General features: G+C 44.7%; 1 protein-coding gene across 1 annotated transcript in view; it reads right to left on the reverse strand.

Moving 5' to 3' along the window:
- Positions 1–3,362: 3,362 nt before the first annotated feature.
- Positions 3,363–22,486, reverse strand: part of LOC149276492 (uncharacterized) — a 34,241-nt gene continuing 15,117 nt past the window's right edge. The window contains exons 5-7 of the mRNA XM_089503604.1: positions 13,791–14,518; positions 8,164–8,516; positions 3,363–3,493 (exon numbers count right to left, since the gene is read on the reverse strand). Coding sequence (XP_089359730.1) covers positions 3,363–3,493; positions 8,164–8,516; positions 13,791–14,518 — 1,212 coding nt within the window. The remainder of the gene's footprint in view (positions 3,494–8,163; positions 8,517–13,790; positions 14,519–22,486) is intronic.

Consider the following 22,486-nt stretch of genomic DNA (forward strand, 5'->3'; position numbering starts at 1 on the left):
CAATAAAGTTCTTTGCTATTTCAACACAATGGACTTTTTGATGCACAGAAGTTCTGAATTTGCCCAAAACTGACCCTTTCTTCTCTCCTCAGTCTTCAGCTGTATTCCCAGCCATAACAACAGCAGAGACAAACACATACACACACACACACCAATAGGGACAGCTATATTTCCAAATTAGATCCTTCCTTTCCTACCTTTCCCTCCTGAGTCTAGGAGACTCCTTTGAGGAGATCGCAATGAAACCCAAGGTTTCATTGCGATCTCCTCAAAGGAAGAAAGGAGGGAAGGAAGGGGAGACCTCTTAACCCCCGGCACATACCTTCCTTTTCTGCAAAGTCTGCCAGCGGAATCAGCAGCAGCATCCAGGCCCTGGCAATCCCTGCACATGCTGAGGAGGGGCCTTTGGGGGCATCTGTCTATGCACAGCCTCAGCCCCTGAAGCCATGGCTGCCCTCACAGTCTTTGCTGAGGGAGGAAGGGAAGTGGGGAGAGCCCTTATTCATTCAGAGGAATGGCTGAAAGGTCTTCTGGGGGGGCCTTGGGAGGTTATAAGAAGGAAAGAAGCCCCTCATCTTAGCCAAAAGAAAGGCAGGGGTACTGCCAGCCCTCCTCTCCCTTTTTCCTTCCCTGCCCCCTCCTCGGGGGATACCTTGGGGCCCAGGTACTTGGGGGGTTATTATGAGAAAAGAGGGCAGGGGGGACCCTTGGAGAGAGGCATGGCCATGGAGGGGAGGGGGATACAAAGGTAAAAAGGACTTTGAGGAGCCCCCTCCCTCCTGGAAAGTGGGCCAAATGAGAGACCCTCCCTTCTGATGCCTCATTTGGGGAAGAGTTTTGTGCCAAATAGAAAGCATCACACAGAATAGGGTTCAATAGCATTGGAAACAACACTTTTGGGGGGAGGGGTCTCTGGGGGGGAGAGAAGAGCCAAAATCTAGGCCAAAGCCAAGAGGAGGGAGACAGAGGGGCCTCAAAGCTCTGGCAATCCCCTGGCAAATTGGGAACTAGGCTTAGAGGCCCACAGGATCCGATTGGGCAGCCTCCCTCACATACTTACCTTTTCCTTCACAACAACCCTGCACAGGAGGACCAAAAGAGAGACCCACAGCCCCAGAAACATCCCCCTCACGTTTTGGGAGCATAGTGAAAGGCATTAGAGCCCCTTGAAGGGATGTTATTATTATTATTATTATTTTGTTATATTCCATCTTTTCTCAAAGGAATCAAAGTGGATTACAGTAATAAAATAACATACAATTTCAGAACTACAATTAAAATTCAAAAAACCCCAACCCTTCTCCCAATTATAAGAACATTAATCAACCCTTAAAAAGCTAATAAACAGTAAGAAAATGTAAAACATCCAAAACACAATACAGTAAAAAAGTTTTTTCGAGCAAGAAATGGGTCATTTTCTGAAGGCGAGAGGGGAGGGCAGGAACGATACATCGGCGGGATACAGACAGGCAAAAAGGGGTGTATTCATGACGTCATGAAGGTAGAGCCTTCAGACGGGCCTTACCTGAATGCCGCCATGAACACGCCCCCCACACGCCCCAAGCGGGAAGAGGCGGCATTAAAAAGGTGCTGCTTTTCTCCGCTTCTTTTCCATTTGATGCGCAGCTGCGCAGCTCCGTCTGTAAGCTGCTGCACCGGTACGCCAGAATTGCTACGCCGCTAATTTAAGTTGCCCATTTAAAAGCTCCGTGTCTGCTGCGTCGCATAATGAGTCGGGGTCCTGGAACATGCGCAGTTTGCAGTCAGGCTTTAATTGCAGCGTCAGCTGCCATGCAGGTGTGGAAGCTGCAGCACAGCTGCAGCGCATTTTAAGACTCGTAACCCTAACCCTAACCCTAACCCTAACCCTAGAGCAACATGTACGCATGCGCTGCTTGGAAAGTTTGGACTTTAAAGTGAGCCCCTACACACATTCCTGTGCCATTTTCTCCTAACAATAAAAACCGCTAAAACTGTAAATATTTACATATATACAAGGGAGGTGATGGGGGATGGCAGGGGGACAGCGGTGGCAGCGGCGACAGCTGTGGCTGTGCATTGCAGATTCAGCAGGAGCGCGGGGACCAAAGGAGAGGAGGCATCCATGATGCTGGTGACACTGGCAAAGTGCAAGCGGGCAAGGATGCCAACACCAGCTGATCACCAGCTGGCAGGAGACCACCATTGTTCTTGGGCAGAGCGGGGGAAAAAGTTTTAAAGGGGCTTGGGCACTTTAAATGTGCCCATAGGCTTTCTGCCGCAGCTGCTTAGCGCTGCAGCTGCGCAGCTGCGCATCCGCCAGCCGGCAAAGGAAAAAAAAAAGCCCCGTTTTTGGCTTCCCGTGAGGAAGCTGCCTCTCTCTTTGCAGCGTCCTCCGAGGCGGCGGTTTGGAAACTGCGGGTCAGAAACGGCCCCAGGTGAGGTGTCTTCACTGCCCCCCATGTGGAAGCCCCATCTCCTGAGCCACGCCCCCGGGGTGGGCGGTCTGGAGGCTCCGTATTCAGCAGAATACACCTCCAAGATGTCTTCCCCTGCCCGTTTGTATCCCGCCATCAATAATAATTTCCATAACAGTAACAATGGCAAGGATAAGTGTCATGGGGAGTCAGAAACAACTCAATAGATCTAATCCAGTCTGGAGAGGCCTGCCTGAAGGGATCTTTCCTAAAGGCTTCCAAGGTGGAACTATGAGGGACCTCATCTGGAGGTCGTTCCAGAGCCTGGGAGCGGCTGATGAGAAGGACCTCTGGGTCACTGCTGAAAGTCTGGTCTTCTTGAGTTGCAGCAGGTTCTTCCCAGAGGACCTGAGTCTGTGGGTGGATTGTATGGGAGAAGGCACTCCCTCAAGTAGTCAGGACCCAAGCCAAGTAGGGCTTTAAAGGTTAAAACCAACACCTTGTATCTTGCCCGCAAACTAATGGGCAGCCAGTGGAGGGATTTAAGAACCAGTGTAATGTGGGCAGTTCTAGAAGTGCCCGTAACCAACCTGGCTGCCATATTCTGTTCCAACTGAAGTCTCTGAATTTGGCACAAGGGTAGCCCCATGTAGAGTGCGTTACAGAAGTCAAACTGAGGTGACCAGCGCATGTACTACTGTTTCAAGGTCTCCCTGCTCCAGGAAGCAGCGTAATTGGCCTATCAGCCGAAGCTGATAACAAGTGCTCCTGACCTTTGCATCCATCTGAGCCGTCAGATGAAGTGATGAATCCAGGAGACTCCCAAACTGCGGACAGAGTCTTTCAGGGGAAGTGTGACCCATCCAGAACTGGTTGACATAACTCCATTCCCAGATTAGGGGTCCTTCTTACAGTTATAGTTGTAGTTATAGTAGTAACTGGTTATAGAAAGCACATAATGGAAAATTATAGAAGGACAGTTGGAGTGGCTTTTAGATGAAGGAGGGTGTTTGGAGAGGGGATGAGGTTGCAGCTGGACTGTTTATCAAGGAGGAGTGAAGCTGGCTTGGGAACACCGTTCTTCAAGGTGAAGCTGTCTGGGAGAAGGAAAGGGAAGTATAGGCAACCTTGGTATCTATGCAACCTCCGCTTGTGTTGCTTTAGCTTGGGAATTGGGGGCTGGCTTAGGGAGGGGTTGAGCAAGTTCCTTTGGACTTCAGACTTTGCAAAAAGGTGTTAATGGATGTTTCTGCCTGGATTCATCAATAAAGCTTCTTTTGTTTCAAATGAGTTTGATTTTTTTGAGCACAGGATTGACTCTAGATCTCACAGTTTGCAACTTCAGGTTGATGCCGCTTGCCTGAGAGATTGAGACTGTCCCATTGTGACCTCAGTCTGCTGCTCCTTACCTGAAGGATTGATACTAGCCCATTGTAACTTCAGTTTGATGCTGCTTGCCTGATAGATTGAGATGGGACTATTGTGACTTAAGGCTGGTGCTCCTTTCCTGCAGGAATGAGATGAGACTATTGTTACTCCAGACCTGGAGGATTGATGCTGGTCCTTTACGACCTCAGGCTGACGCTCATTGCCTGAGAGATTGAGCCTGGCACAGTGTGACTTCAGGACTATCTCCTTTCCTGATGGATGGAGATAGGACTATTGTGACTTCAGGCTGATGCTTCTTTCCTGAAAGGCTGGGAATGGCTCATTGTGACCTCAGGCTTATTCTTGTTGCCTTAGAGATTAAGACGGGCCCATTGTGACTTCAGGCTGGTCCTCCTTACCTGAACGAATGAGACTGGCCCATTGCGATTGTAGTGATCCCTGGGAGCAATGCCCTGTGCGTGGCTCTTACTCCCAGGGAGTCCCTTTGAACACTTCCCTTCTAGGATCTGCTAGGTCTCCCTTCACACTCCCTGCTGGGTTGAATGGGACCTCTTGAGATCCTGTAGTCTGTGCTGCCACCACCCAGTGAATCTCAATGAACTACGTTTTCCCTAAGCATACACTGGGACTTGCTAGGGAGAGAGATCTAGTTTAAGCAATCAGTAATCAGCAACCGAGCTAAAAGGCATGTGTCCGGGAGCAGAGATTGACAGCAGGTACTTTTAAAGAAAGATATTTATTTTAAAGAAATAGAATAGGATATGAAGATATCATTCATGCAAAGCCTCCTTGCCTTGCAGGTACAGAAAGCATATTTACAAAGTATTCATTTCAGGCAAGCTATTTGGATAAAACATAATAAAAGCCTAGACGCGCTATCTAACACATTTTCCTAACTACTCACGCAGTGATGGGATTTGTAGTCTGTGTTGAGTTTTCAGATACAAGGAGCTGGCCCTCATGGCCTAGCTCCACTGGCATTCCTCCTTGAATGACCAGCCATGAAGAGCAAGGGTCGAGAGGGAAGTTGTCGTCTTCACACGTCCAAGGAGCTTGTCCATGTCCTCAGTATTCAGATTCAAATTGATCCAGTATGATCTTACTCATGGACACCTCACTTATAGCCTCTGCAATAATGCTGACATCCAATTTGGCTCTTTTCAGAGATATATTATCTGTGAAATAGTCATTGAAAGCATCATAGTGAGCTGTGGAAGACTCTAATAATGGGCTCCGGGAGAAAGTTGCCTGAATCAGGTCCCAGATCCCCACCCCCACCCCACTTCAGCAGTCCCTTTATGCTTCTCTTCCCTTGGTACTTTCACTCCTTTATTCCTTCCTTCTCCTCTTTTAATGTATATCCCTTCAAGGGCGCACAAGGCCCTTTCAGTATGATCCCAGAATTGGGAGGGAGGCATTCTGTAAGACGAATGAGTAAGTTCTGACTTAAACCCAGAGCTGAAGAACCGAAGAACCAAGGAATTGTGCTTTAAACATAGCTAAAGGAACAAACAAGATGGTTCTGCGCAAAGCACTGATGTGATGAAGGTATTTGGCAACCGAGGCGAGGAAAGTCTGAAAACTTGGAAGCTGAAGCGGGGTGCCGTCCAGGTGTGACGAACCATGACCGGGAAGAACCTTATCTCCTGAGTCGCCATGATGAGGAACAGACAGGACAATGGAGAACTTTGAACAGAACGAGTTGCTTTGAACACGGACTGATCTGAACAACCTGTCTGTCCTCCCAAAAGAGGAAGTTGAGTAATGGGCTGCAATATTGCAAGACTTCAGCAGCCAAGAGCCAGAGAGAAGAAAAAGTATAAAGACCCTGGACTTTCATCTCCATTTTGTTGGCACCATCCGCGGCAACGGTGTCATCCCCAGCCTTCGAGAACAACTGATCAATGTTCGGCGGAAGGAAAGTGTGTGTGAGTATTGTATGAATGTGTGAGTGAAAGAGCTCTTGATAATCAATGGTTGTATTACTTTGTGATTCAATAAATGTTACATGCATGGTGTTTAAAACCAAATTTGGTGTCTCAATGTCTGTGTCAGCCCTACTGTGAATAAGTTCACGGAGAGGAAGATTCTCATTACACGCTCTCAGGATAAACAGGTTGCCCTTACAATCTTGGGCATAACATTCTTTCTGTAGCTGTGGGTCTATCTGCTGGTCCTCCTGTGTAAGGTTGTTGTGAAGGGAAAGATATGTATATGGGGGGTACACCAACAACGAGCAGCAGGCTTACACTTAGACAGTCTGAACAAAAGGGGACAATGTTGCTAATTTTAGCAGTGAAAGTGGTTCTACTGCTGCAACATAATATTAAAGTTCAAAATCTAGAAAGCAATAATAATAGATGATGCTTGGAGCAAATGAACTTGAAGTTGGAACTGATAATATTGGCTGGTAGCAGGGTCCTAAATGGGTTGAATTCAGACGGGACGGCTACCTCCGGAGTCCTGTGTGGCCGTATCGACTCACCAAGGTCTTCATCAGCATATTACTTTCATAACCGGATTAATATTGTACATTATGTGTTCCAGACTTCCACGACATTGAGCAGCTTGACTTGACTGATAAGAAGAATGCTGCTAAAATTAGCAACATTGTTCACATGGACTGTTATCACTCCACTTTTCGGATGCATATTGGCAATTGTTGATGTCTTTTATAATTATGTACCCTGATATATATAGCTTGTAAATAGAAGTAGTCTAGTAGTTACACAGATCTCTTGTTGTTCCCTTTTGTTCAGAATGTATATGGGGGGTGCCTAATCCAGATCCTGTGGGCCTTTAAGCCTAGTTCCCAGATTGCCAGGGGGGTGTCAGTCTCCCCAGAAGGGGCTTTGGGGTCCCTCCATATCCCTCCTCTTGGCTTTGGCCTAAATTTTGGCTCTTCTCTGCCCCCCCCCTCCCGCAGACAGAGCCCCCTCCGCCCAGGATCCCAGAGAAAACTTCCTCCCCTGAATAATGTTGTTTCCAATGCTTTTGCAGCCTATGCTGTGTGATGCTCTTTATTTGGCACAAAAATCCTCTCCTCTGCCCCACTTTCCAGGAGGAAGAGGGTTTCTCAAAGACCTTTTTACTTTTGGATCCCCCTCCCCTCCATAGCCATGCCTCTCTCCAAGGGTTCCCCCTGCCCTCTTTTCTCATAAAAAACCCCAAGTAATCCCCCAAGGAGGGGGCAGGGAAGGAAAAAGGGAGAGGAGGCCTGGCAGGCCCCTTGCCTTTCTTTGGGGGGGGAAGAGATCTGGGTTTCCTTCCTTCTTACAACAACCCAACCCCTCCAGAAGACCCCCCCCCAAGCCATTCCCCCATATGAACGAGGGCTCTCCCCACTTCCCTCCCTCAGAGCAGGCTGCGAGGGCAGCAGCTTCAGGGATAAGAGTGTGCATGCGCAAATGCCCCAAAGGACCCTCCTGAGCATGTGCAGGGATCGTAAGGCCCTTGTTGCTGCTGCAGGTTATTCCACTGTTGGCCTTTGGAAGAAGGGAAGGACTACGGCCTTTTTTTCCTTCCTTCCGGAATGGAGCCCAAGTTGGGGAGCTGAACTCAGGAGGGAAAGACTGGGAAGGCTCTGCTTTGTACATATACCTCTGTCTCTCTGAGTGTGTGTGTGTGTGTGTGTGTGTATTTGCCTTTGTTTTTATGGCTGGGAATGGAGCTGAGGGCTGAGGAGAGAAGAAAGGGTCAAATTTGTGCAAATGCAGAACTTCTGTACACCAATGAGTCCAATGCGTTGAAACAACAAAGAACTTTATTAAGAACACATAGTCAGAAATTCAGTGTTTAAGTCAGAACTGCCCTCCCCAAGCCAAAGAATACATTAAAGCCCCAAAACCTAAAACCCCACCCTCTTCCAAACCAAGCCCCCACCTCCAATTCCCAGTCTATGCCCCACAGGTAACAAGGCCCTCTTTGCCATTAACAGAAACTAACCCTTTCTGTTAATATCTGCCCCCAATTGTCTTCAGCCAACATCCCACACAGTAAAAAAGGTATCATTCCTATAACTATTCTAACCACATGCAATAAATTCCACCCCTCTCTCTAGCTAATCTATTCCACAACCCATAATCCCCACTCAAATTTATAAACTAAAGTAATGGTCTATACAAATAGCAATTAAAACCTAAACTTAACAAAATATAACTTTAAAACATAAACAGACATATGGACAGACAAACCAAACACACAAAATCACAAGGGCCTTTTCTTATCACCACAGGATTAAAACTATATTCTTTGTATTGCTACTTGACAAAAGTAACGTTAATTTATTTCTGGGATTTGTGTGGCCTCTATCCTGTGTGGCCTCTCTGGTGTTTCACTAGGTGTGACTTCTGAGAAAAACCTTTCCCACAATGCTGACATTTGTATGGCTTCTCTCCTGTGTAGACTCTTTGATGGGTCACTAGGCGTGACTTCAAATAAAAACATTTCTCACAATGCTGGCATTTGTATGGCTTCTCTCCTGTGTGGACTCTCTGATGTTTCACTAGGTTTGAGTTCAATGAAAAACATTTCCCACAACGCTGGCATTTGTATGGCTTCTCTCCTGTGTGGACTCTCTGATGTGTCACTAGGATTGACTTCTGAGGAAAACATTTTCCACAATACTGGCATTTGTATGGCTTCTCTCCTGTGTGGATTCTCTGATGTGTCACTAGGTGTGACTTCAAAGAAAAATATTTCCCACAATGCTGGCATTTATGTGACTTCTTTCTTGTGTGGACTCTTTCATGACTGACAAATTCTTCTGTAAAGGAGAACAATTACAGACAAGACTGAATCTCAGTGTCGAGAGGAAAGTGTTACCCCAAGATTTAGTCCCACGTTCACCCCTCTCTGTTTGAGATTAAGTTAATAAAGTTGGTGTGAGTGACCTGAGCATGACGCTGTTCTGGATGCCCCTAAATCCATATAATGATTGTATCCTTACTCATAGGAGCTACCAAAGAAGTGATTGAAGGGGAACTGCCATGAGGAAATAAGTGGAAGGAGATATTCAGGCCGTTGAAAAATATTCCATTAAATATATGTAAAAGTATTTTAATTGAAAAGTGGCATCACTTCCTGTGAGACTGCCATAAAGTGTTGAGTCAGAGCACATGGCATGATGCAAGCTAACTGCAGAGGATGCTTCATGCTGTGTGGCACCAGGAGAGGACTCTGGAGTTCTGTGTGCTTCTGGGCCTGGCATAGTTGGGATGAATCCCGAGGTCACTGTTGCCTCAATCTCTCCTTTGAGCTAAGGATGAAATTCCCCTAAAAGCATAGCACTTGTGGGTATCCTCCCCGACTCCAGCATTTCAAGTGACAAAGGGCCTCTGGAATCAACCACGGAGCTAAGCAAGGTCAGGTTGGAAAAGAAACAGTAGAGAATAAGGAATTTTTGTATTACCCTTTCCTCTCTTCATTGCTCATAATTGCTAAATGTAACCCTTAATATGTATGAAAACAAGGGCCTGATTTCACGTTCAGTTCTTAAGTTCAGTGCTCTACATGGGGCTACCTTTGTATCAAGTTCGGAAGCTTCAGTTAGTTCAAAATGCGGCAGCCAGATTGGTCACCAGAACATCTAGCTCAGACCATATAACACCAGTGTCTCTACATTGGCTGCCAATTAGCTTCCTGGCGCAATACAAAGTGTTGGTTATTACTTTTAAAGCCCTACATGGCTTGGGCCTGAGCTACTTGAGGGAACTCCTCTCCCTACACAATCTGCCCCGCAATCTCAGAACATCTCGGAAGAATCTATTAGATTACCCAAAGGTCAGGCTAAGAACAACTTTCCACAGAGCGTACACAGCCATGGCCCCCAAGTTATGGAACAACTTGCCGGAGGAGCTCCGTCTTATCACCACCTTGGATGCTTTCAAGAAAGCACTTAAGATGGATCCCTTCCAGGAGACTTACCCACCTGACCTCTTGTAAAGAACTTAAGGGAAAATCCCACTTCTGATTGCAATTGTGCATTTTAAACAATGTTTTTATTTGTCCCGAATTGAGTTTAAGCGACTTGTTGTTTTACTTTGTGTAAATTGGATGCTATTGTTGTTTTGTGGTGTTTTTTTGGGTGTAATACTATTATTATTATTATTATTATTATTATCTGTCAGGTTAGTGGCTGCCTCCAAATCCCCAAGGCCCCTCTCCTGGCCCTTCCCAGAGGTCCCTTCCTGTCCACGTAGAGCTAGGCGATCCTGGCTTCCCCTGTCTCCCAGAGGCCTAGAATCATAGAGTTGGAAGAGACTGCAAGAGCCAACCAGTCCAACCCCATTCTGCCATGCAGGAATCAAAGCATCCCCAACAGATGACTATCCAGCCTCTGTTTAAAGGAAGGAGACTCCACCAAAATCTCAGAGGGAGCATGTTCCACCGTCAAACAGCCCTTACTGTTAGGAAGTTCTTCCTAATGTTGAGGTGGAATCTCTTTTCCTGCAGTTTGCATCCACTGTTCCGTGTTTTGGTCTCTGGAGCAGCAGAAAACAAGTTGGTTCCCTCCTCAATATATCCCTTCAAATATTTAAACAGGTCTATCATATCACATCTTAACCGTCTCTTATCCAGGCTAAATATCCCCAGCTCCCTAAGGCTTTCCTCATAGGGCATGGTTTCCAGTCCCTCCACCATTTTAGTTGCCTTCCTTGGGACACGCTCCAGTTTCTCCACATCATTTTTGAATTGTGGTGCCCAGTATTCCAGGTGAGGCCTGACCAAAGCAGAATAGAGTAGCACTATTACTTCCCTTGATCAAGACACTATACTTCTATTGATGCAGCCTAAAATCGCATTGGCCTTGGTAGCTGCTGCATCGCACTGTTGATTCATGTTCAACTTGTGGTCTACTTGGACATCTCTAAGACAGTTATGGGCTACTGTTGGGGATGGGGGGGTCACATTGGCCCCCAGGGGATCTCAGGGGCAACCGCACATTATATTGCCTTAAAATAATAATAATAATAATAAATAATAATAAATTTTTATTTATATACCACCCTGTGGCGAACCAATCCGGGCAGTTTACAGCATTAAAATAACATACAGCATAAAAACAGTTTATTTCCCTCCCCCCTTAAAAAGTAATTAAACAACATATCTAATTTAAAACCACAATAACTAGTTAAAATAACAATAAATTAAACAAAATAATACCAACCAATAAACCACTGCAACTTCAGTTCTAAAGAAAAGGGGGCTTTGGAGACATTACTGAGGAGGGGGAAATCCTAAGATCCTGAGGCCGGGATATTTCAGTCTGGGAAGGCCTGCCTGAAGAGATCCGTCTTGACAGCCTTTTTGAAGCTGTCCAAAGATGTTAATTGACGGATCTCATCCGGCAGGCCGTTCCAGAGCCTAGGGGCGACAACAGAGAAAGCCCTCCGGGAGGTCGCCGCAAGCCTCGATTTTTGAGGCTGCAACAAGTTCCTCCCAGAGGACCGGAGAGCGCGGGGAGGATTGTATGGGAAGAGGCGGTCTCTGAGATAGCTTGGACCCAAGCCATTTAGGGCTTTAAAGGTAATAACCAACACCTTGTACTGGGCCCGGAAACCAATAGGCAGCCAGTGGAGGGACCTCAAAACCGGAGTGATATGGTCCCTTCTGGATGTTCCTGACACAAGCCTGGCTGCCATGTTTTGAACCAGCTGTAGTTTCCGAACCAGGCACAAGGGTAGCCCCATGTAGAGCGCATTACAGAAGTCAAGGCGTGAGGTTACCAGCGCGTGCACAACTGTCTCGAGATCCCTTACTTCCAGAAAAGGGCGCAGCTGGCGTATCAGCCGAAGCTGATAACAGGCGCTCCTGACCGTCGCATTAACCTGATCTATCATCAGGAGCGACGAGTCAAGGAGCACCCCCAGACTGCGAACGCAGTCACTAGAGGAGAGTGTGACCCCGTCCAGGACTGGTGGTTGCAACCCAATTCTTGGTTTCGGGGCTTTAATAGAAGATACTAGAAAGAGGTAGAGAGATCATGGCTAAAGAATGTCCTTGTTTGCTAGGATTGGAATGTGTGGGAATCACCCTTCTAACAGAGGCTTGAGTTTAAAAGACTGGTCTCTGTAAAAGGAGGGGGAACATAGTTATTGGTATCATTATATTGTATTATGCTGTTATGTGTTTATGCTTATTATATTTTCATATAGTATCATATTAGATTCGGATTGATGGGAGATATATATATATATATATATATATATATATATATAGTTAAGCCATAATGTTAATTAAATTGTTGTGTGGCTGAGTTCTGTGGTCGAAAGTCACAGGTGCAGTGATTGAGAAAAGGCACATGAGAGCTTAATTGTTTTTAGAAACGCTGCCAGAATCCCGGATGGAAGGACACTGTGTGGGAAAGGGCTATCCAGTTAATTAGCTTTATTGGTTAATGGGGTCAGGTTAATTGATATGGTTATAAAAGTGATATATGTATACTTTCTTTCATTCCTGACAAAAAAGTCACTTCTATTGCATGTATTTCCTTCAATAAAAGCTGATCTTTTTTAAAATACTGCCTTTTGTGTTGCAAGAGGGGCTGCAGTTAGGAGCCTGACAGATATCTCTCTCCCCTTCCATTCACCCCGCTATCCCAAAAGAGCTGGAGAGCATACCAAATCAACCACAGAACCTTTCCCTTCTCTTGTGTAATGCCAGGTCAGTCAAAAATACAATGCAGATAGTCCAGGATCTCCTACTGGACGAAGAGGCTGACCTGGCTTGTTTCACGGAGACCTGGCTGGGCGATGATAGCTCTGCCACCTGGGATCAGGCCTTACCAGCCGGGTTCTCCATCAGTGAGCAGGTAAGGGGACGTCGCTTTGGTCCATAAAGACAATCTTGCTTTGGCCAGGATACCTAGCCATACGATGGACCACATCAAATGTATTTGCCTCAGCTTAAAGACTAGGGAAATTCTGGGGATTCTGTGGGTTTACTGTCTGCCCCATTCTTTAACAGATTCCCCAGCGGAGCTAACACAACTGGTCTTTGTGCTGCTGCTGGATTCGCCTAGGCTTTTGGTCCTGGGAGACCTCAACATCCCCCTTGATGCCCCTCCTCAGCATGCGCAGGGATTGCCAGGGCCTAGATGCTGCTGCTTGTTCCGCTGGGGGCCTTTGCGGGAAAGGAAGTTATGCTCTGCGGGTTCAGCGGCCTCCCCTTCCTCCCTTCCTTCCTTCCTTCCTTCCTTCCTTCCTTCCTTCCTTCGAGGAGACTGCAATGGAGCCCAAGGTTCAGAGCTGGACTCAGGAGGGAAAGGCAGGAAAGGAAGGCTCTGCTTTGGAAATATAGTTCTCTCTGTGTATCCTGTATGCTTGTGTGTGTGTGTGTGTGTGTGTGTGTGTGTGTTTGCCTCTGCTGTTCTTATGGCTGGGAATGGAGCTGAGGACTGAGGAGAGAAGAAAAGGTCAGTTTCGGGCAAATTCAGAACTTCTGTGCATCAAAGAGTACAATGTGTTGAAACAGCAAAGAACTTTATTGAGAACACATAGAAATCCAGTGTTTAAGCCAGAACTGCCCACGCCAAGCAAACAGTACATTAAGACCCCAACACCTATAACTCCCCCCTCTTCCAAACCTATCCCCACCTCCAATTCCCAGTCTCTGCCCCACAATTAACAAGCCCCCTTTGCCATTCCCAGAAACTATCCCTTTCTGTCAATACCTGCCCCCAAACTTTCTTCAGCCAACATCCCCCACATTGCAAAAGCTATCATTCCCATAACTATTCTACACATCTACAACAAATCCCAGCCCCCGAACTACCTAACCTATACCACAACCCACAATCCCCAGCTAAATTTACAACCCAAAGTAATTATCTATACTATTAGCAATTAAAACCTAAAAATAACAAAATACAACTTTAAAACACAAACAGACATATCGACAGACAAAGCTTACAAACAAAATCACAAGGGCCTTTTCTTGGCACCATTGGATTGAAAATATATTTTTTGTATTCATTATTGACAAAAAATAATGTTAATTCACTACTGAGATTTGTGTGGCTTCTCTCCTGTGTGGATTCTCTTGTGTCTCACTAGGTTTGACCGCCGAGAAAAACCTTTCCCACAATGCTGGCATTTGTATGGCTTCTCTCCCGTATGGATTCTCTGATGTCTCTCTAGGCTTGACTTCTGAGAAAAATATTTCCCACAATGTTGGCATTTGTACGGCTTCTCTCCTGTGTGGCCTCTCTTATGTGTCACTAGGTTTGACTTCTGAGAGAAACATTTCCCACAATGCTGGCATTTGTATGGCTTCTCTCCTGTGTGGCCTCTCTTATGTGTCACTAGGTCTGACTTCTGAGAAAAACATTTCCCACAATGCTGGCATTTGTATGGCTTCTCTCCTGTGTGGATTCTCTGATGTTTCACTAGGACTGACTTCACTGAAAAACTTTTCCCACAATGCTGGCATTTGTACGGCTTCTCTCCTGTGTGGATTCTCTGATGTGTCACTAAGACTGCCTTCAAAGAAAAACATTTCCCACAATGCTGGCATTTGTACGGCTTCTCTCCTGTGTGGATTCTCTGATGTCTCACTAAGACTGCCTTCAAAGAAAAACATTTCCCACAATGTTGGCATTTGTACGGCTTCTCTCCTGTGTGGCCTCTCTGATGTGTCACTAGGTGTGACTTCCGAGAAAAACATTTCCCACAATGCTGGCATTTGTATGGCTTCTCTCCAGTGTGGACTCTCTGATGTGCCACTAGGACTGACTTGTAAGCAAATTTTTTCCCACAATGCTGACATTTATGTGACTTCTTTCTTGTGTGGATTCTCTCATGACTGACAAGTGATTCTGTAAACAAGGAAAATGACAGACAAGACAATCTCAGTGTTAATAGAAGATGTTACCCCAAGATTTAGCCCCACATTCACCCCTCCCTATTTCAGATTAGATTAATAAAGTTGGTGTGAGTGACCTGAGCATGACCCTGTTCTGGATGCCCCCAAATCCATATAATGATTGTATCCTTACTCATAGGAGCTACCAAAGAAGAGATTGAGGGACCTTTGATGAGGGAATCAGTGGAAGCAGATAGTCAAAGGACTGTTGAAATAATATTCCATTAACCATGTGAAAAAATACTTTGATTGACAGGTGGATTCATGTCCTGTGAGACTGCCACAGAGTGCTGAGTCAGAGCCCAAGGCATGATGGAAGCTAACTGCAGAGGTCCCTTCATGCTGTTTGGCTCCAGGAGATAACTCACAACCAGTATACAGCTCACATGCAGATTGATGTGGATTGGATTGGAGTTGTGTGAGCAAGAGATGGTGAAGTTGATGGAAGTCAGAGTAGAGCTTGCAAATATTTGTATTATTTTGCAACTCGAGATAGAGAACCTCCAAGGATTTAATTGAAATGAATTGTGTTTCTGATTTATTTTTAAGTGAAAAGTGGTCAGTGCATTGCCAATATCTATGTCTGGATATTTGTTTCCATATTTTGCTATGTTATTGTTGAGCTGCATCTGGGAGTGTCACCCTCGGATTGCACTGTATATTGGCTTTTGAACGCAATAGGAATTCAGAGCCAAGAAGGACCCAAGAGCCAATGTGCTAATCCTTTTTGTCTGAGATATTTCCACCAAGCACCCATTATATTCAATTTGGTTTCAAACCATTCTCTCCCTCAGGAATCTTTCTAAAATGATATAAACCTTTCTGAACACTTGGTTTCTGACCCCAAGAAACAATCACAGAATAAATATCTGCCCTGACTGGCTGTTCTTTGACATCAGTCCAATTAAAGACAGACAGTCTGTTGGTTTACGTTGCTAAACACCTCACTACACTCGCCAGCTCCACTTGCCATGGATGTTACTGACTTCTCTCCCCATTCTGGACCCTCAACAATTGCAATCAAGATCCACCTAGGTAAAGTTTTACCATTAGCCTCACACGTTTCACCCACCTTTGTTACTAGTTCTTGTGTGTGTGTGTGAACACCTATATCTGTACATGTGTGTATATTGCTTTTCCCCTAAATAAAACATAAAAACCTATTTCAAATGCCTTTGGAGTTCTGTGTGCTTCCGGGCCTGGTATAGTTGAGCTGAATCCCAAGGTTACTTTTGCTCCAACCAAACTATATGTCTGCTTTCAGCTAAGTACCACATTCCCCTAAAAACATAGCTCTTGCGGGTGTCCTTCCCAGACTCCAGCATTTTGGGTAACAAAGGGCCTCTGGAATCAACCATGGAGCTAAGCTCAAGTTGGAAAAGAAACATTAGAGGAAAAGCAGGTTTGTGTCCCCCTTTCCTCCCTTCATAGATATTACTCATAATTGCTTAATGGAACCCCTAAATATGTCTACAAACAAGGATTTGAGTCGATTCTCAGAAGTTCTCTCAAACCACTTCTTAAAATTTGTCAGGTTTGTGGCTGCCTCACAATCCCCAAGGCCCCTCTCCTTTGGTGTCTCTCTAATAGCGCCTCACTAAACTACAAATTCAAATATTCTACAGGATGTTGCTATCACAATTAAACTACACTTGAAAGGGATCTAGGACTCCAAGTAGATCACAAGTTGAACATGGGCCAACAGTGTGATGCGGCAGCTAAAAAGGCCAATGTGATTCTAGGCTGCATCAATACGAGTATAGTTTCTAGATCAAGGGAAGTAATAGTGCCACTCTATTCTGCTTTGGTCAGGCCTCACTTGGAATAATCCTGTGTCTGGTTCTGGGCTCCACAATTCAGTTGGAACATGCCCAGAGGAGGGCAACCAAAATGGTGAAGGATCTGGAAACCATCAAGCCCTATGAGAAGCACCTTAGAGAGCTGGGTATGTTTACCCTGGAGAAAAGAAAGTTAAGAGTGGATATGATATCCATGTTTAAATATTGGAAACGGTCATCATATTGAGGATGGAGCAACCTTGCTATCTGCTACTACAAAAAAAGGAGACACCACAGTGGATGCAAGCCACATAGAAAGAGGTTCCACCTAAACATTAGGAGGAAACTTGGGACAGTAAGATCTCTTCCACAGTGGAATATACTCCCTTAGAGTTTGGTGGAGTCCTCTTCTTTGGAGGTCTTTAAACAGAGGTGGATGGTGCTTGGAATGTGTATTCCTGCATGGCAGAAGTGGGTTGAACTGGATGGCCCTTGTGGTCTATACCACTCTATGATTCTATAATGCTAGTGGATTCCGGTTCCTTACCCACAGAGGCCACGTTCTCATAATTCTCCATCATTATATAATTATACATAAGCCTCTGCTTCTTTGTCAACAGTTTCCATTCGTCGTCGGTGAAATATACAGCCACATCCGCAAAGGTCACCTGCAACAGAAAATAGCCCTCATCCAGAGAGTGATTAAGCAAAAGGGGAGGAAAGCACATGGTGCATCCAAATATTATTTGATCACTTTAGAATTCAGTCCAGGAAATAAACTTTAAATGCTGTCCTCAAGAAAAAAGCTACTGCCTTTGAGATCCAGTTTGTCTTGAATCCTTTCAATATAATATACAATATAATTTAGGCCATGGCTGGGATACTGAGGATGGATTAGGATACTGACTATCCCAACAGTTACAGTACACAAAAGAATTATGGTGCATTTAGCCATTTCTTGCCAAATTGTAGAACCAAATGTCATTATTAAAAAAACATTTCTGGGAAGCAATCTGGACTTGAGGTCCACTGGGCCCACCCCATATTTAGATCCAGAGATGTTCTCCCACATCCCCCAACTTTTCACAGATTGGAAAAGCAATACACATGTGGACAAGTAATCCAGAAGGCGGTGGAGATGGCCAAAGTTATTTATGAGGAAGATCACACAAGCTAGGAAGGGCACAGCAGTTTGCTGTTGCTTCAGCTTCCTGGGAAGGGCAATACCCTGCTTCCTTCCTTCCTCTCCTCTCCCCACTTTTGAGTTGATGGGGTGCGGACTCCACTGCACTCAGGAACTGAAGTGAGCTAAGAAGGGGGGAAATGGGAGGATAAGAGAGCAACCGGGACATTTTTAAAAGCCCCTGAAAAAGTGGGGTGACAGAGGATTAACCAGGACTGTCTCTGCTAAATTGGAAGAGTATGTTCTCCTCCTGCTTTCAAGAGCTGGCCCAGCAGTGATACAGATGAAACTAATAGTCAAGAACCTCAACTCACCAAAGAGTTCTTGTACCTCTGCATCTTCTTTCTCTTGGGGCCCAACTCCCTCCGCTTGGCCTCTGTGTTGACCATTAGGCGGGAAGGGGTCCTGGTGGTCTTGCACTTGGGTCACTTCCAGCACAAGATATCCCAAAGCTGTGTCCAAAGGGGCCAAGATGAAGTTCCTGCGAAAAGAGACCAGAGATTCGAAAAAGGACGCAAATTGGATCTCCTATAAAGAATTAATCCAAATAGATAGAACTGTTTATAGAGTAAAGACACGAGAAGATCCTAATGATCAGGGTAATGATCTTTCATGGTTCTTTGACAGACAATTAAGAAAGCTCTTCCTAACCGATAAAAAACCAATACTTTATTGGCAAATCAGACACTGATCTAGAACAGGAAAAAATGTTGACTAAAGAGAACAGCATCCTGCTTGTGAGATACGCAAGTGACATATGCCTCCTTTGGGCTGATGCAGAGGTGGACTTCCCCTTCCTCCCTCTGCTTCAAACAAAGCCCCCTGGACCTAGCATAGATTCACTGCAGATCCCCTACACAACAGATACTCCATGACTTATTAGAGTGGTGAAGGATGAGGGGATGGGGAATTGGAGAGGGCCCTGGTTATGTCCCCAAAGCTAGATGTGAAATGAGTGCATCATAAATAAATAAATAAAACATCTGCTGAAACCTCCAGAGTTCTCCAGTGCTTTTCCCCATCATCAGCCCCTTTCCCAAGAAGGCTGCATCCACACTGCAGAAATAAGACACTTTGACACCGCTTTAAACACTCAGTGCTATAGAATCCTGGGCTTTTACCTTTGGGACACTTAGCCTTCTCTGCCAGAGAGCTCTGATGCCACAACAGACTACAAATCCCAGGACTCCATAAGATTGAAACAGAAGAATTAACTCACTTTAGAACTGGACTATTTCTGCAGTGCAGATACAGCCTGAGTTGGTTGTAAAAGGGCAGAAGCACCCAAGTCTTGTTTTTACCTTCCTAATAATGGTTTTCCTTTAAAAGAAATAAACAGTCTGCTTATCTGTCTAATCCTTATTTTTATTGTTCTTGTTTGTTTCTATGTTTACTTGGTCATATGAAATGGTCTGGTCAGTCAGCTTCCTTCTTTCCTGAAAATCTCTTAATAAGAAAACTGAGGAGACTTTTAAAACCTCCCAAAGGAGCTGCTTTTGGCCTTGTTTGAGGGGCAAGCCTCCTCTTAGTAGCCAAAGCCCGATGTTTGTGAAGAAGAAGAATAAGGCTTGTATTAAAAGTATCCTCCCCATTTCTGATCCCTTTTAAAACCCTTGTTCCCCAGAAGGAGCAGAGCTGTGTAATAAGAAAACCCTCTTCAGAAAAGAGACACAAAAGACACACAAAGAGACACACTTCCTTCCTTTTGGCCCAATGAGTCTAGCCTCCTTCTGACTCTGGAGCCTCAGGAGAGAAAGAGGAGCCTATGTTCAACTGAGGCTCAGAGAAGGTTCCAGAACATTATTCCCAACAGTCACAAGCAACACAAAATGGCCACTGGAAGACAAAATGGCCAGGGATGGTGATAGGGACTGGGGTTCTGGCCAATCAGGGCCAGGGATGGTGGGAGGGAGGGAGGGGATTCCAGCCAATGGCAGCCCTCAGAGTCTCCTCAGGAGACAATCATGTGTTAAATACATATCACAAAAACATCACAAAGTATAAATTTCCAATTACAGTAATCACAGGGCAATTATGCTGTTATGACTGGAAGTAAATGTATACACAGTTATGATTATATATACATACTGATGTTGACCAGAATGTGGGGGTGTATACATGCGCAGGTGCATCCATGTGCATTCATATGTACCTCCATATTTCTCCATGCATTTGCTTATGTTTAAATTGTATGCAAGTAGAAGACTATATATAAATGTGTGTGTTTATTCTAGCCAGATGCAACAAATCCCAACCCCCCTCTACCTAACCCATACCACAACCCACAATCCCCAGCCAAATTTACAGCCCAAAGCAATTATCTTTACTATTAGCAATTAAAACCTAATCTTAACAAAATACAACCTTAAAACATAAACAGACATATGGACAGAGAAACCTAACAAGCCAAATCACAAGGGCCTTTTCTTAGCAACACTGGATTGGAAATATAATTTTTGCATTCCTTATTGACAAAAATAATGCTAGTTCACTACTGGGATTTTTGTGGCTTCTCTCCTGTCTGGACTCTCTGATGTGTCAATAATAATAATAATAATAATAATAATAATAATAATAATAATTATTGTTATTTATAACCCACTTTTCCAAAAATAGATCAAAGCAGGGTACAGCAAAGGAAAAAAGTGTAGCACAATATGCAATATAAAAACATACAGTATAAAAACATCATAAAATAACCCAATACTTTAAAACACTATAAAATCTACAACAAGCGTTAAAACCAAAGAAGACAAACTAGCTAGTTAGAACCATTGCATATCAGGGGAGAACAGCATGTAATCAGGGCACATGGGCAAAAGCCTGTCGGAAGAGAAAGGTCTTTAATTCCTTCCTAAAAAGATCAAGGGAGGTGAAGGAGCTTGACTTCATAGAAAACCTTTCTCACAATGTTGGCATTTGTATGGCTTCTCTGCTGTGTGGACTCTCTGATGTTTAACTAGGTTTGATTTCAATGAAACACATTTCCCACAATGCTGGCATTTGTATGGCTTCTCTCCCGTGTGGACTCTCTGATGCCTAACTAGGACTGACTTTGATAATATTATATGTACTTATATATTCTTCTATATATTATACTTATACAGTCTGCCCTTCTTAAACATGGATTTTTAATAGCATCCACGGCCAGAAAAAGTTCCACAACAATATAAATATAAAATATCAAACCTTGATTTTCCAGTTTTTATTACGGACTCCATTTTGCTCTCTCATTATAGTCAATGGGACTTGAGCATCCACGTATTTTGTTATACAATGGGGATCTTGGAACCAAACCTCGACCTACAACAAGGGTCCACTCTGTGTGTGTGTGTGTGTATGTGTGTGTATATATATTATCATCATATATAATCCATATATCTATATCTATATCTATATTTCATGTTAAAACCCATCAATAGTTTTTCCAGCAAGCCTGGAGTTTTTGGCGCATGCGCAAAAGCCTCCTACAGCGCCATCTGCTGTCCAGCAAAAGGTTTGCGTGGGAAGGCCCTGTGGCGAATAGAGCCTCAAGCTGACCAATGAAAAGGCAGCTAGAGTTCAGCCAATCAGGTGCTGGCTGAGAAGAGGGGAAAACCAACCAGTGGCTGTCAGTTGGAGAAGAGTCCAGTTGGGACTTTGGACTCTGAGGGGAAGGCTCTAGCCAAGGCAGTGTGAGGGCTTGGGTTGTTAGCAGTCCTCCTGAGGGACTGGAAACGGGGTTTTCCTTGAGTCCAAAGGGAAGGACTAGGGTTGCAAACAGACTCTAGGAAAGAGAGGGATGAGTTGTGTATCTTAACTGTGACTATAGCCTATGGGGCTTGGGCCCTAGAAGGGAATTTGGTAGCACTAATTATTTATTCATATTGAACAAGCTTTGAAAGGAGTTATATTTATTCCATCCTGTATTACAATAAGCCTTCGTTTTTATTTTAAACACCACTTGGATCGTGGTTAGGGTTGCCATAAGTCAGGACCTCCAAACCAGGACAAATGCAGGACAACATTTTCAAATGTAGGACACAGTTTTAATAAATGGAGGACATGCGAAAAAATTGATGCTTTTTAAAAAATGTTAATATAAATGCATGTTTCTTAGGCATGATCCAAATGGAGGACATTATGAAATGTGACAGAAGAGGACATGTCCTGGAAAAGGAGGAGGATGCCTGGTCACCTTGTCTCTGGTCCAAAAGACACTGCAGAAATAAAACAATGCTGGACTGAAATGCCCAGAGTTCCTCACCAAAGCTGCAGCCACACTGAGGAAATAATCCAGTTTGAGAGTGAATTAACTGTCCTGGGTTAGTGCTGGGAATGCTGGGAATTGTAGTACACTGTGGCCCCAGAGCTATCTCTGACAGGAAGTCCCATAACCCTCCAAACGTAGTTGAACTGCAGTGCCCAGAATTCCTCCCCAGGTGCATCCACACTGAGGAAATGGTCCAGTTTGAGACTGCTCAGTGCTGGGGAATCCTGGGAATTGGAGTCTATTGTGGCCTCAGAGCCATCACTGACAGAGAAGTCTCAATGTCTCCCAAACACTAGCATTCCCAGGATTCCCTAGCATTGAGTTAAAGCAGTCTCAAAGTGGGTTATTATTCCTGCAGTCTGTGAAAGAGATATAAAAGCTAGGGATTGGCGTGATTCATTAACTCACAAAAGGAGGATGTCTGTGTCCAAAACACACTGCTTTGACTGCCAGGGCTCAGTGCTATGGAATCCTGGGAATTGTAGTCTATTGTGGCCTCAGAGCCATCTCTGACAGAGAAGTCTCAATGTCTCCCAAACACTAGCATTCCCAGGATTCCCTAGCACTGAGTTAAAGCAGTCTCAAAGTGAGTTATTACTCCTGCAGTGTGTGAGAGAGATAGAAA

The sequence above is a fragment of the Sceloporus occidentalis genome, unplaced genomic scaffold, assembly GCF_023333645.1.
Source record: "Sceloporus occidentalis isolate IW3139 unplaced genomic scaffold, rSceOcc1.0.p SCAF_237, whole genome shotgun sequence".
NCBI lineage: Eukaryota > Metazoa > Chordata > Lepidosauria > Squamata > Phrynosomatidae > Sceloporus > Sceloporus occidentalis.